The sequence below is a fragment of the Hypanus sabinus genome, chromosome 11 (genome assembly GCF_030144855.1).
Source record: "Hypanus sabinus isolate sHypSab1 chromosome 11, sHypSab1.hap1, whole genome shotgun sequence".
NCBI classification, from domain to species: Eukaryota; Metazoa; Chordata; class Chondrichthyes; order Myliobatiformes; family Dasyatidae; genus Hypanus; species Hypanus sabinus.
This window is the reverse complement of record NC_082716.1, coordinates 112,333,702-112,345,793: the sequence shown is the minus strand read 5'-3', so window position 1 is coordinate 112,345,793 and position 12,092 is coordinate 112,333,702. Positions and strand designations below refer to the sequence as shown.

Genomic DNA, 12,092 nt, shown 5'->3' with positions numbered 1-12,092 from the left:
CAATGGCCTCTTGACTCGTGTTTCTCAAATGTGGCTGACTTAGCATACTGACTGAGTAGCAATCCCCACTCTCCACAGAGTTTACAGCACTCAAATTAGTCCGTTGGTCCACTGAATACATTTAGTTTAATTCAGAAGATGTGTAGCTTGGGTTGTTAATGTGTAGCTTGTTAATGATTGGGTTGTGTTCTCCGATCTTGGCAATTTAATTCCCAATGTTTCATCACCGTATGAGGAGACATCATCAGTGCGCGGTTAATTGTAATGTATCTTCTGAATGCACTGTCCTTTCCAATCATATTCCTCCTCTTAGACTACACACACAAAATGCTGGAGGAACTCAGGTCAGGCAGCATCTATGAAAAAGAGTAAACATTTGACACTTTGAGCTAAAACCCTTCCTCGGGACTGTGAAGGAAGGGGGACACAGGCCAGCTGGGAGGTGATAGGTGAAGCTAGGAGGGGGGGATAGGCAAGAGAGAAGAAGTGAAAGGTCTGAGTGGGGGAAAGTGTTTAATTCCAGGCAGAATATAAGTTGTTGCTCCTCCACACTGAAATACTTATAATTGTATTTTAGTCTATCAGCTTATACCCTTTTCACCAGCTTTTAACCCTCCTATGGGCAATAAAGACTTCTGCTCGTATCAAAGTCCTCCGTAAGTCTGAACCTCAAAGCAGAACAATGCAGAGAATAGACAAGGAAATGAATTTCTAGTATTAAATGTTGCATAAATCTTGATTTTTTTTCTGAAGTTGAATGTTCATTTTGGCAAGAGGCCATGGGTTTCTTTTCAAAGGAAAGAACTACCAGCTCGACTGACCTAAATAAAAGCAAGACAATTGAAACAGCAAACTGTTTTTTTTAAAAACAAGTCCTTGAGAAATATGGTTGTTAGTTAGGGTTTGTTCACAAAACTGACGTTGAGTCTTGAGGAATAAAAACACAAAATGCTGGCAGAACTCAGCAGGCCAGACAGCATCTGTGGGAGGAGGTAGTGACGACATTTCGGGCCATGGACCATCCCATGTTACTTCACTCCTGATGAAGGGTTTTGGCCCGAAACCTCGTCACATAAATACATAATCAGGTATATTTAGGACAAATAAAAACACAAAATGCTGGCAGAACTCAGCAGGCCAGACAGCATCTGTGGGAGGAGGTAGTGACGACATTTCGGGCTGAAACCCTTCATCAGGAGTTGAGTCATGAGGTGTGGTTTTTAGGCTCTCATACCTACCGCATGTTCCGCTTAAGGTTGGGGTGATCCCTGATGCTTTGATTGACAGAAGAATTACCCAGTTAATTTCCCAATTGGCTGTAGGCTGACAGATCGTTGCATTATACAGCCATTACAGAAAGGTGCCATAGCTGTCTTTAATCCCTGAGACTGTAGCCAGTCCTTGGCCCACTCATTCTCTTTCCATAAGTCAAGTCAAGTTTACTGTTATTAACTATATACATGTATGCTGTCAAATGAGACAAGTTTTCTCTGTGCCAGGGCATAAAGCACAGAAGTACACGTACACACATATAACACACAAAAACTTAAGAAAGTAAGAATAAAATCTACAGATGAATTACACATAAATAAAGTACATAAATTAAATATTGTAAGGTACAAATGGATTAGCTAGTGAAACTTCAAATACGATGTGGCAGAGAGTTCAAGAACCTAATGGCCTGAGGGAAGAAGCTATCCTATCTTGACCATTCTTGTCTTTATATATTGGAGTCTCCTGCCTGGTGGTAGAATGTCAAGGAGGATGCTGGATGGGTGGGTGGGATCCTTGATAATACTAAGGACCCTGCATCCTTTTCATAAAGAAGTGTATGAACAGGGTGCAATCAAAGCCACATTCTCAGTGATATCAATAGATCATTAGAGCATAAAACATAGGAGCAGGATTTGACCCATTGAGCCTGCTCTCCCATTTCTTCATCATTGTTCTATCCCTCTTAACTCCTGCCTTCTCCCTGTAACCCTCAGCACACCCACTAATCAAGAACTTATCAACCTCCACCCAATGACTTGACCTCCACAGCTGTCTGTGGCAATCAATTGCACAGGTATAGTCTGCTTGGAATCAGCAAAACAACTAAAATACTGGAAAAACCAAGTGCAAGTTCTTTCCATTTAGATCGTGCTGGATGAGCTGATGTCAGAGCAGAGCAGTCTGGAAAAGGTTCGAATGAGTCGGATCTCCAGTGTTCCAGACACACTCTACATGGTTGACTCCAGCATAGCGGATTTTTCTCGTTTTAATTCTGGATCACCCCAGGGATGCGATGAAAGTGTTTCTGCCACTCTGCGAGACGAAGTACCTGGTAGGTTGACTAATGATAACGGATCAGATTCCTCCCAGAAGTGTTGAGTTGCCCTTGAACTCTTTGACTGTAATGCCGGACATTTGATATGTATTTACTTGCTGCGACATGGAAAGAGGGTGTTTGAGTCAGAATTGAGTTTAATGTCACTGTCATGTGTTGTGAAATTTGTTGACTTAGCAACAGCACAGTGCAGGCTCGAAGGGCCGAATGGCCTACTCCTGCACCTATTTTCTATGTTTACATTCCTGAGAGTCAAGTTTACTGAATCCTTCAGGAGATAGTAAAATCGCTAGTTCATGTATATGGTTCAGAAGTATGTAGTAAAAGGAAATTACAGGCTGCGGATTCAGAAGAAGTATATCTAGTTGTTTTGTAAGCTGTCAGCAAAATGTCACGGTATATTGCCAGTGCCATCTTGGGAATGTGTCTTTGCTACGTTAGAGTCGTATTTCTTATCATTGACATATGACATGAAAATTGTTGTTTTGCAGCAGCAGTAAAGTGCAAAGACGCAAAAAAAAAACTCACCTAGAAATAGGTAGGTTGAAACCAGTGCAAACAGCAGAAACCATAATGGCCACAGGGAGAGGATGTAGAATCCGTGCCCTGAGGTCAGTGTTGAAACCAAGTCCCCGAAGCTGTAAAGCACCAGTAACCACAATCACTTAAAATTCCGACACAGAAGCAGAGGTGTACCCCGGAGGGTATTGGAAAAAATGCATGGTTAAGCTAGATGGTTAAGTTTCAGAAATGCAGCTCTTGTTTTAAATAATTTACCAAAGTCATTGTTTATATTTCCCTGTGTTTGGAAATTGCCGTCTGGAGTTCAGTCATCTGGAACTTAGTTTCTTGTAGGGTCAACAGTTAGAGCATTTTTTGTGGTTAGCACATATGGTAAATAACTTCAACACCAGTCTTAGATGCAAATATGAATTGTGGATTAAATCTAAAATGCAGCTTAGAACAATGGGTGCCCAAAACCATGAACCACATTAAATTGGAAGACCAGACAGTACTGATTAAATTTATTATTTGGGTGTCTGTCATGTGGGTGCAAAGAGGGAGTTGTGTTGTTCAAAGTAGGCATTGTAAATATGGAATCTTTAGCCTGAATTGCACTTCGACTTTTAGCATATAACTTTGACTTTTAGTGTTGGGTCAGGCAGACCTTTTGCTATGAAAGAGTCTCAGTACGATGCATGCTATGCCTCATTTTGTCCAATAAAGAGAATACTTCATGTGTACCCATACTTCCAACAACTTTGTTAACGCAACCATATTTGGGGGCTTGCCCGGGACACCTTTGTGCCCCATCATGTGGCTGGAGGTCTCAGCAGTCTAAGTGGGTGGGCATTATTAAAATTAACACTCACAGTAGGACCTGTTCATGTCGGTGTCTATCATTTACACAGTGGAGAACTGAACTAATAGATATAAAAGTTTGTGTGTGTGTGTTAATATGGTGAGGCCAGTTGCGAAGGGTGATTATTGAATATTCGGGACACCAGTGGGGTTGTGTATACTCGTTCCGGGAACTGTATTTTAGCATATGCTTTTGTGACTTTGCGTGCCTTGATGTTACAGATGCAAAGGAATCATGAGTTTAGACACACGAGTGGCAGATTGCAGAGTACATACACTGCGGTTTTAAGCATGTGTTGTTTAACTTGTGTCCATCATTTATGTTTTACGGTGCGTGAGAATTAGTGCGGAGCTGTTTCAGGGAGAGGTTTTACCCAGATATATCTGTGAGGATGACACCTATTGAAGTCAAGAACCCTGATGACCCAAGTGAGCCCTTGACCCTAATTAGAACCATCCATAAGCCCAGCAATGGATGTAAGGGGGAGGTTTCAGACAAAGAGGAATCCAACCGACCTCAGTGGTGGAGCTGGTGGAAGATGATGACGCATCACAACAGCACTGTGGGCAGAGGAAGGCTGCAGCAGTGAGGGGTCCCCAGTCATCTTGTACTCTATGCCACTGGATCCTGACCCCGAACTGTCAAGGACTGAGTGGTATTAAGCAGTCACAAACAGGTGTTCTCCAGTAAGGGAATCCACCCAACCCCTTTAGGGAAATACTCAACTTGAGTGATCACACTACATCTTCTGAGATTGATAATTATATTTTTATTGAGATACAGCACAAAATGGAGAAGATAACAGCATTTGTTAATCATAAGCTGGAACAATTTGATTCATACTGGGAAAAATGGTTTAACTATATAATGCCTCATTTTATTCTCACAAATCAATGAATATGTTGTAAAAAAAAATCACTCCCTACTTGTACATAGTTTTTTACTTTTGCTTGTTTTTTCTTTTCTCTCTTTTCTATAAGTGTATACCTCAGATAAATATTATGTGGAGATTTGTGACATATGATTATATGATATATAATGGGTTGCACCTGAACTCAAGGGGGAGGCAATATCCTTGCTGGTAGGTTTGCTAGCATGGTTCGGGAGGGTTTAAACTAATTTGCAAGGGGGATGGGACCCAGAGCGATAGAGCAGTGAAAGAAGTGCATGGAGTAAAGCCAGATGTAACATATAGAGAGGCTTTGAGGAAAGAGAAGCAGAATAAAGGGTGTAAAGGTAGTAAGGTAGAAGGGCTAAAACGCGTGTACTCCAATGCAAGAAACATCAGGAGCAAAGGTGATGAACTGAGAGCTTGGATACATACATGGAATTATGATGTAGTGGCCATTATGGAGACTTGGCTGGCACCAGGGCAGGAATGGATTCTCAATATTCCTGGATTTCAGTGCTTTAAAAGGGATGGGGAGGGGGGGGGAAGGGGAGGAGGGGTGGCATTACTGGTCAGGGATATTATTACAGCTGCAGAAAGGGTGGGTAATGTAGCAGGATCCTCTTTTGAGTCAGTATGGGTGGAAGTCAGGAACAGGAAGGGAACAGTTACTCTACTGGGGGTATTCTATAGGCCCCCTGGTAGCAGCAGTGATACCAAGGAGCAGATTGGAGGGCAGATTTTGGGAAGGTGCAAAAATAACAGTGGTTATCATGGGTGACTTTAACTTCCCTAATATTGATTGGCACTTGATTAGTTCCAAGGGTTTGGATGGGGCAGAGTTTGTTAGGTTGTCCAGGATGGATTCCTGTCACAGTATGTTGATGGGCCGACTAGGGGGAATGCCATACTAGATCTAGTATTAGGTAAAGAACCGGGTCAGGTCACAGATCTGTCAGTGGGTGAGTATCTGGGGGACAGTAATCACCGCTCTCTGACCTTTAGCATTATCATAGAAAAGGGTAGAATCAAAGAGGACAGGAAATTTTTTAATTGGGGAAGGGCAAATTATGAGGCTATAAGGCTAGAACTTGCGGGTGTGAATTGGGATGATGTTTTTGCAGGGAAATGTACTATGGACATGTGGTTGATGTTTAAGGATCTCTTGCAGGATGTTAGGGATAAATTTGTTCCGGTGAGGAAGATAAAGAATGGTAGGGTGAAGGAACCATGGGTGACAAGTGAAGTGGAAAATCTAGTCAGGTGGAAGAAGGCAGCATACATGAGGTTTAGGAAGCAAGGATCAGATGGGTCTATTGAGGAATATAGGGTAGCAAGAAAGGAGCTTAAGAAGGGGCAAGAGAAGGCCCTGGTGAGTAAGGTAAAGGAAAACCCCAAGGCATTCTTCAATTATGTGAAAAACAAAAGGATGACAGGAGTGAAGGTAGGACCAATTAGTGATAAAAGTGGGAAGATGTGCCTGGAGGCTGTAGAAGTGAGCGAGGTCCTCAGTGAACGCTTCTCTTCGGTATTCACCACTGAGAAGAAACTTGATGACAGTGAGGACAATATGAGTGAGGTTGATGTTCTGGAGCATGTTGATATTAAAGGAGAGGAGGTGTTGGAGTTGTTAAAATACATTAGGACGGATAAGTCCCCGGGGCCTGACAGAATATTCTCCAGGCTGCTCCACGAGGCAAGGGAAGAGATTGCTGAACCTCTGGCTAGGATCTTTATGTCCTCGTTGTCCACTGGAATGGTACCAGAGGATTGGAGGGAGGGGAATGTTGTCCTCTTGTTCAAAAAAGGTAGTAGAGATAGTCCGGGTAATTATAGACCAGTGAGCCTTACATCTGTGGTGGGAAAGCTGTTGGAAAAGATTCTTAGAGATAGGATCTATGGGTATTCTATCTATAGAGATAGAATCATGGTCTGATCAGGGAGTCAGCATCGCTTTGTGAAGGGCAGATTGTGTCTAACAAGCCTGATAGAGTTCTTTGAGGAGGTGACCAGGCATATAGATGAGGGTAGTGCAGTGGATGTGATCTGCATGGATTTTAGTAAGGCATTTGACAAGGTTCCACACGGTAGGCTTATTCAGAAAGTCAGAAGGCGTGGGATCCAGGGAAGTTTGGCCAGGGGGATTCAGAATTGGCTTGCCTGCAGAAGGTAGAGGGTCGTGGTGGAGGGAGTACATTCAGATTGGAGGGTTGTGACTAGTGGTGTCCCACAAGGATTGGTTCTGGTATCTCTACTTTTCGTTATTTTTATTAACGACCTGGATGTGGGGATAGAAGGGTGGGTTGGCAAGTTTGCAGACAACACAAAGGTTGGTGGTGTTGTAGATAGTGTAGAGGACTGTCGAAGATTGCAGAGAGACATTGATAGGATGCAGAAGTGGGCTGAGAAGTGGCAGATGGAGTTCAACCTGTAGAAGTGTGAGGTGGTACACTTTGGAAGGACAAACTCCAAGGCAGAGTACAAAGTAAATGGCAGGATACTTGGTAGTGTGGAAGAGCAGAGGGATTTGGGGGTACATGTCCACAGATCCCTGAAAGTTGCCTCACAGGTGGATAGGGTAGTTAAGAAAGCTTATGGGATGTTAGCTTTCATAAGTCGAGGGATAGAGTTTAAGAGTCATGATGTAATGGTGCAGCTCTATAAAACTCTAGTTAGACCACACTTGGAGTACTGTGCCCAGCTCTGGTCACCTCAGTATAGGAAGGATGTGGAAGCATTGGAAAGGGTACAGAGGAGATTTACCAGGTTGCTGCCTGGTTTAGAGAGTATGGATTATGATCAGAGATTAAGGGAGCTAAGGCTTTACTCTTTGGAGAGAAGGAGGATGAGAGGAGACATGATAGAGGTGTACAAGATATTAAGAGGAATAGACAGAGTGGACAGCCAGTGCCTCTTCCCCAGGGCACCACTGCTCAATACAAGAGGACATAGCTTTAAGGTAAGGGGAGGGAAGTTCAAGGGGGATATTAGAGGAAGGTTTTTCACTCAGAGAGTGGTTGGTACGTGGAATGCACTGCCTGAGTCCGTGGTGGAGGCAGATACACTAGTGAAGTTTAAGAGACTACTGGACAGGTATATGGAGGAATTTAAGGTGGGGGGGTTATATGGGAGGCAGGGTTTGAGGGTCGGCACAACATTGTGGGCCGTAGGGCCTGTAATGTGCTGTACTAATCTATGATCTATATATATGTACAGTCTGAAATACATCTTATGGAAATGTTTGTTTGATGATGAACTTCAATAAAAAAAATTACAAAAAAAAGAATAGGCCATTCCAGTCCTTTAAGCTGTGTTGTCCAGCATTCCCGATTTAACCCTAGCCTAATCACAGGACAATTTAGAATGACCAATTAACCTACCAACCGGTACACCTTTGGACTGTGGGGAGAAACTGGAGCACCTGGAGGAAACCTGGAGAAACCTGAGCACCACACAGTCACAGGGAGAACATACAAACTCCTTACAGACACCAGCGGGAACTGAGCCCCATTCACCCATATTGTAAAGTGTTGTGCTCACCACTGTGGTACCCAGTTTGTGTACCCAGTTTGTTCATTTGGCCTTCCTCCTACTCTTATTAGTTCAGACTGCAGTGTGATTGCCATCTGTAGGTTATTCTGTAGCTCACAGTGACATCTCCAATACTTGCAGTCCCCACGTGCCCTCATCCTCTTGCCACATTGAAGGACAAGGGATATAGGAATATCAGCATCTCCTAGGTTCTCTTACAAATTGCACATCATTGTCAAAAACATTGCTGATCCTTTGCCTTCACTGGGTCTATTTCCTACCCCACAGCGTTGAATATTATCTTTATTTGTCACAGGTACATCGAAACATACAGTGCAATGTGTCATTTTGCGACAGTGACCATCACAGTCTGAGAATGACATGGGCTTCTGTTGGCTTTCGCATGCTTGCAACTTCCTAATCCTAGCCCGTATGTCTTTGGAATGTGGGCAAGAACTTGAGCACCCAGAGGAAAACCACACAGTCATGGGGAGAATGCATGAAGTTCCTTATGGACAGCATTGGGAATTGAACTGTCTGCTCTAAAGCATTGCCCTAACTGCTACTCTACCGTCTATGGTATAGATGTTTCTGTAAAATAAGCATTTTTATGGTATAGACTTCTATGATGTGATATAGGAAAATGAGGTCATTTACTTTGATAGATAAAAAATGGAAAAGCAGAGTATTTTTTTTAAAATGTTCAAAGACGCTGGTGTTCAAAGGAACTTTGGGGGAAATTGATCCCATCTTTGCTCACTGGTACTGTAGAGCAGTTGTGCAAACCATTATGCAACTGTGCCATCCTCGTGGACTGCGTTCGCCATGTGGACTACAGTGATTTATGGATGTGGATCACCACCACCAATAACAACAGGGCCATTTTGGAATGATTAATAAGTTTGGGGCACAATGCTTTACAGTACAGGTGACCCAGGTTCAATTCTTGCCATCTCTGCCTGGGAGGAGTTTGTACGTTTACCCTGTGGGAGTTTCCTCCGGGTGCTCCGGTTTCCTCTCAGTCCAAAGACGTACTGGTTGGTAGGTTAATTAATCATTGTAAATTAGGCTAGGGTTAAATCAGGGGATTGGTGGGCAGCATGAGTCGTAGGGCCAGAAGGGCCTATCCCACACTGTCAGAATCAGAATCAGGTTTATTATCACTGGTATGTTTAGAGAAATTTGTTAACTTAGCAGCAGCAGTTCACTACATAATATAGAAGAAAAGTAAAAATAAATAAATAAGTAAATCGATTACAGTACATACATATTGAATAGATTAAAAAGAATGCAAAAACAGAATTTTAAAAAGTGAGGTAGTGTTCACGGGTTCAATGTCCATTTAGGAATCAGATGGCAGAGGGGAAGAAGCTGTTCGTGAATCGCTGAGTGTGTGTCTTCAGGCTTCTGTACTTCCTTCCTGATGGTAACAATGAGAAAAGGACATGCCCTGGGTGCTGGAGGTCCTTAATAATGGATGCTGCCTTTCTGGGATGCCGCTCCTTGAAGATGTCCTGGGTACTTTGTAGGCTAGTACCCAAGATGGAGCTGACTAAATTTATGACCCTCTGCAGTTTCTTTTGGTCCTATGCAGTAGCCTCCCTCCCCTTATACCAGTGAGTGATGCTCTCCACGGTATACCTATAGAAGTTTTTGAGTGTTTTTGTTGACATACCAAATCCCTTCAAACTCCCAATGAAGACAGACAGACTTACTTTATTGATCCTGAGGGAAATTGGGTTTCGTTACAGCCACACCAACCAAGAATAGTGAAGAAATACAGCAATATAAAACCATAAATAATTAAATAATAATGTTAATCATGCCAGGTGGAAATAAAGTCCAGGACCAGCCTATTGGCCCAGGGTGTCTGACACTCCAAGGGAGGAGTTGTAAAGTTTGATGGCCACAGGTAGGAATGACTTCCTATGACACTCAGTGTTACATCTTGGTGGAATGAGTCTCTGGTTGAACGTACTCCTGTGCCTAAGTAGTACATTATGGAGTGGATGGGAGTCATCGTCCAAGATGGCATGCAACTTGGATAGCATCCTCTTTTCAGACACCACCGTCAGAGAGTCCAGTTCCATCCCCACAACATCACTGGCCTTACGAATGAGTTTGTTGATTCTGTTGGTGTCTGCTACCCTCAGCCTGCTGCCCCAGCACACAACAGCAAACATGATAGCACTGGCCACCACAGCCTCGTAGAACATCCTCAGCATCGTCTGGCAGATGTTAAAGGACCTCAGTCTCCTCAGGAAATAGAGATGGCTCTGACCCTTCTTGCAGACAGCCTCAGTGTTCTTTGACTAGTCCAGTTTATTATCCATTCATATCCCCAGGTACTTGTAATCCTCCACCATGTCCACACTGACCCCTTGGATGGAAACAAGGGTCACCGGTGCCTAAGCCCTCCTCAGGTCCACCACCAGCTTTGTCTTTGTCTTTGTCACATTAAGTTGCAGATGATTCTGCTCACACCATGTGACAAAGTTTCCCACCGTAGCCCTATACTCAGCCTCATCTCCCTTGCAGATACATCCAACTATGGCAGAGTCATCAGAAAACTTATGAAGATTTCAAGACTCTGTGTTGTAGTTGAAGTCCGAGGTGTAGATGGTGAAGAGAAAGGGAGACAGGACAGTCCCCTGTGGAGCCCCAGTGCTGCTGACCACTCTGTCTGACACACAGTGTTGCAAGCACACGTACTGTGGTCTGCCAGTCAGGTAATCAATAATCCATGACACCAGGGAAGCATCCACCTGCATCACTGTCAGCTTCTCACCCAGCAGAGCAGGGCGGATGGTGTTGAACGCACTGGAGAAGTCAAAAAACATGACCCTCACAGCGCTCGTCGGCTTGTTCAGGTGGGCGTAGACACGGTTCAGCAGGTAGACGATGGCATCCTCAACTCCTAGTCGGGGCTGATAGGCGAACTGGAAGGGGTCTAAGTGTGGCGTAACCATAGGCCAAAGCTGCTCTAGAACAAGTCTGTCCAGGATCTTCATGATCTGGGAGGTTAATACCACCGGTCTGTAGTCATTGGAGTCACTGGGGCGCGGCGTCTTTGGTACAGGAACGAGGCAGTATACAGGAAGTATAGTCATTGTCTTGCCTTGCCTTCTTTATAATTGCATCAATATCTTGGGACCAGGTTAGGTCCTCAGACATCTTGACACCCAGGAACTTGAAACTGCTCACTCTCTCCACTTCTGATCCCTCCATGAGGATTGGTATGCGTTCCTTCATCTTACCCTTCCTGAAGTCCACAATCAGCTCTTTTATCTTGCTGACATTGAGTGCCAGGTTGTTGCTGCAACACCACTCCTCTAGTTGGCATATCTCACTTCTGTACACCATCTGAGATTCTATCAACAATGGTTGTACATTCAACAAACTTACAGATTATCATTAAATAAGTTGATAAATTGATACTGGCTTGAGTATCAGTGTCCATGCTCCATCAGTGAAATTTGAAATTAAAGATCTTCCAGCGGGAAGAAATGTACAGAAACTGATGAGGTGTATTGTTTCGTTTGGTGAACTCTATTGTATAGTACCGTTATTAACCAACTCTTAATTTTTTTTCTCTTTCACTCTTTCATCCTGTTTTATTTTTTTTCCGTGCCCTTTTTATCTTTCATCCTGCAGTGCCCCCAGTAGATGTCGCCAAGTCCATGTTTAGGCGTCTCAGGGAGATTTGGCACAGTGACCAGGTACAGCGGGCATATGCTCTAAACATCGGTGCAGGGGCTGCTGTGACCCAGGCAGTCTATTTACGGGTGGTCAGAGAGTTTGGCCTCCCAGATGCTACCACTGAGTTATTGAAGGTAATCATTTTTCTCTGGAGAAGGGTTCAGGGGTGGGTTGGGATGCCTGCAGAATGGATGAAAGGCCAGGGATTCACATTCATTTATTATCACATCCCCCCGATCAGGGTCATGTGAAGCCATGGAAGCAAGTGGTGGATGGTCCTA

General features: G+C 43.8%; 1 protein-coding gene across 1 annotated transcript in view; it reads left to right on the top strand.

Moving 5' to 3' along the window:
• Nucleotides 1–12,092, top strand: part of LOC132402297 (BTB/POZ domain-containing protein 7-like) — a 205,918-nt gene that overhangs the window by 171,261 nt on the left and 22,565 nt on the right. Inside the window, exons 8-9 of the mRNA XM_059985162.1 lie at nucleotides 2,140–2,326; nucleotides 11,767–11,945. Coding sequence (XP_059841145.1) covers nucleotides 2,140–2,326; nucleotides 11,767–11,945 — 366 coding nt within the window. The remainder of the gene's footprint in view (nucleotides 1–2,139; nucleotides 2,327–11,766; nucleotides 11,946–12,092) is intronic.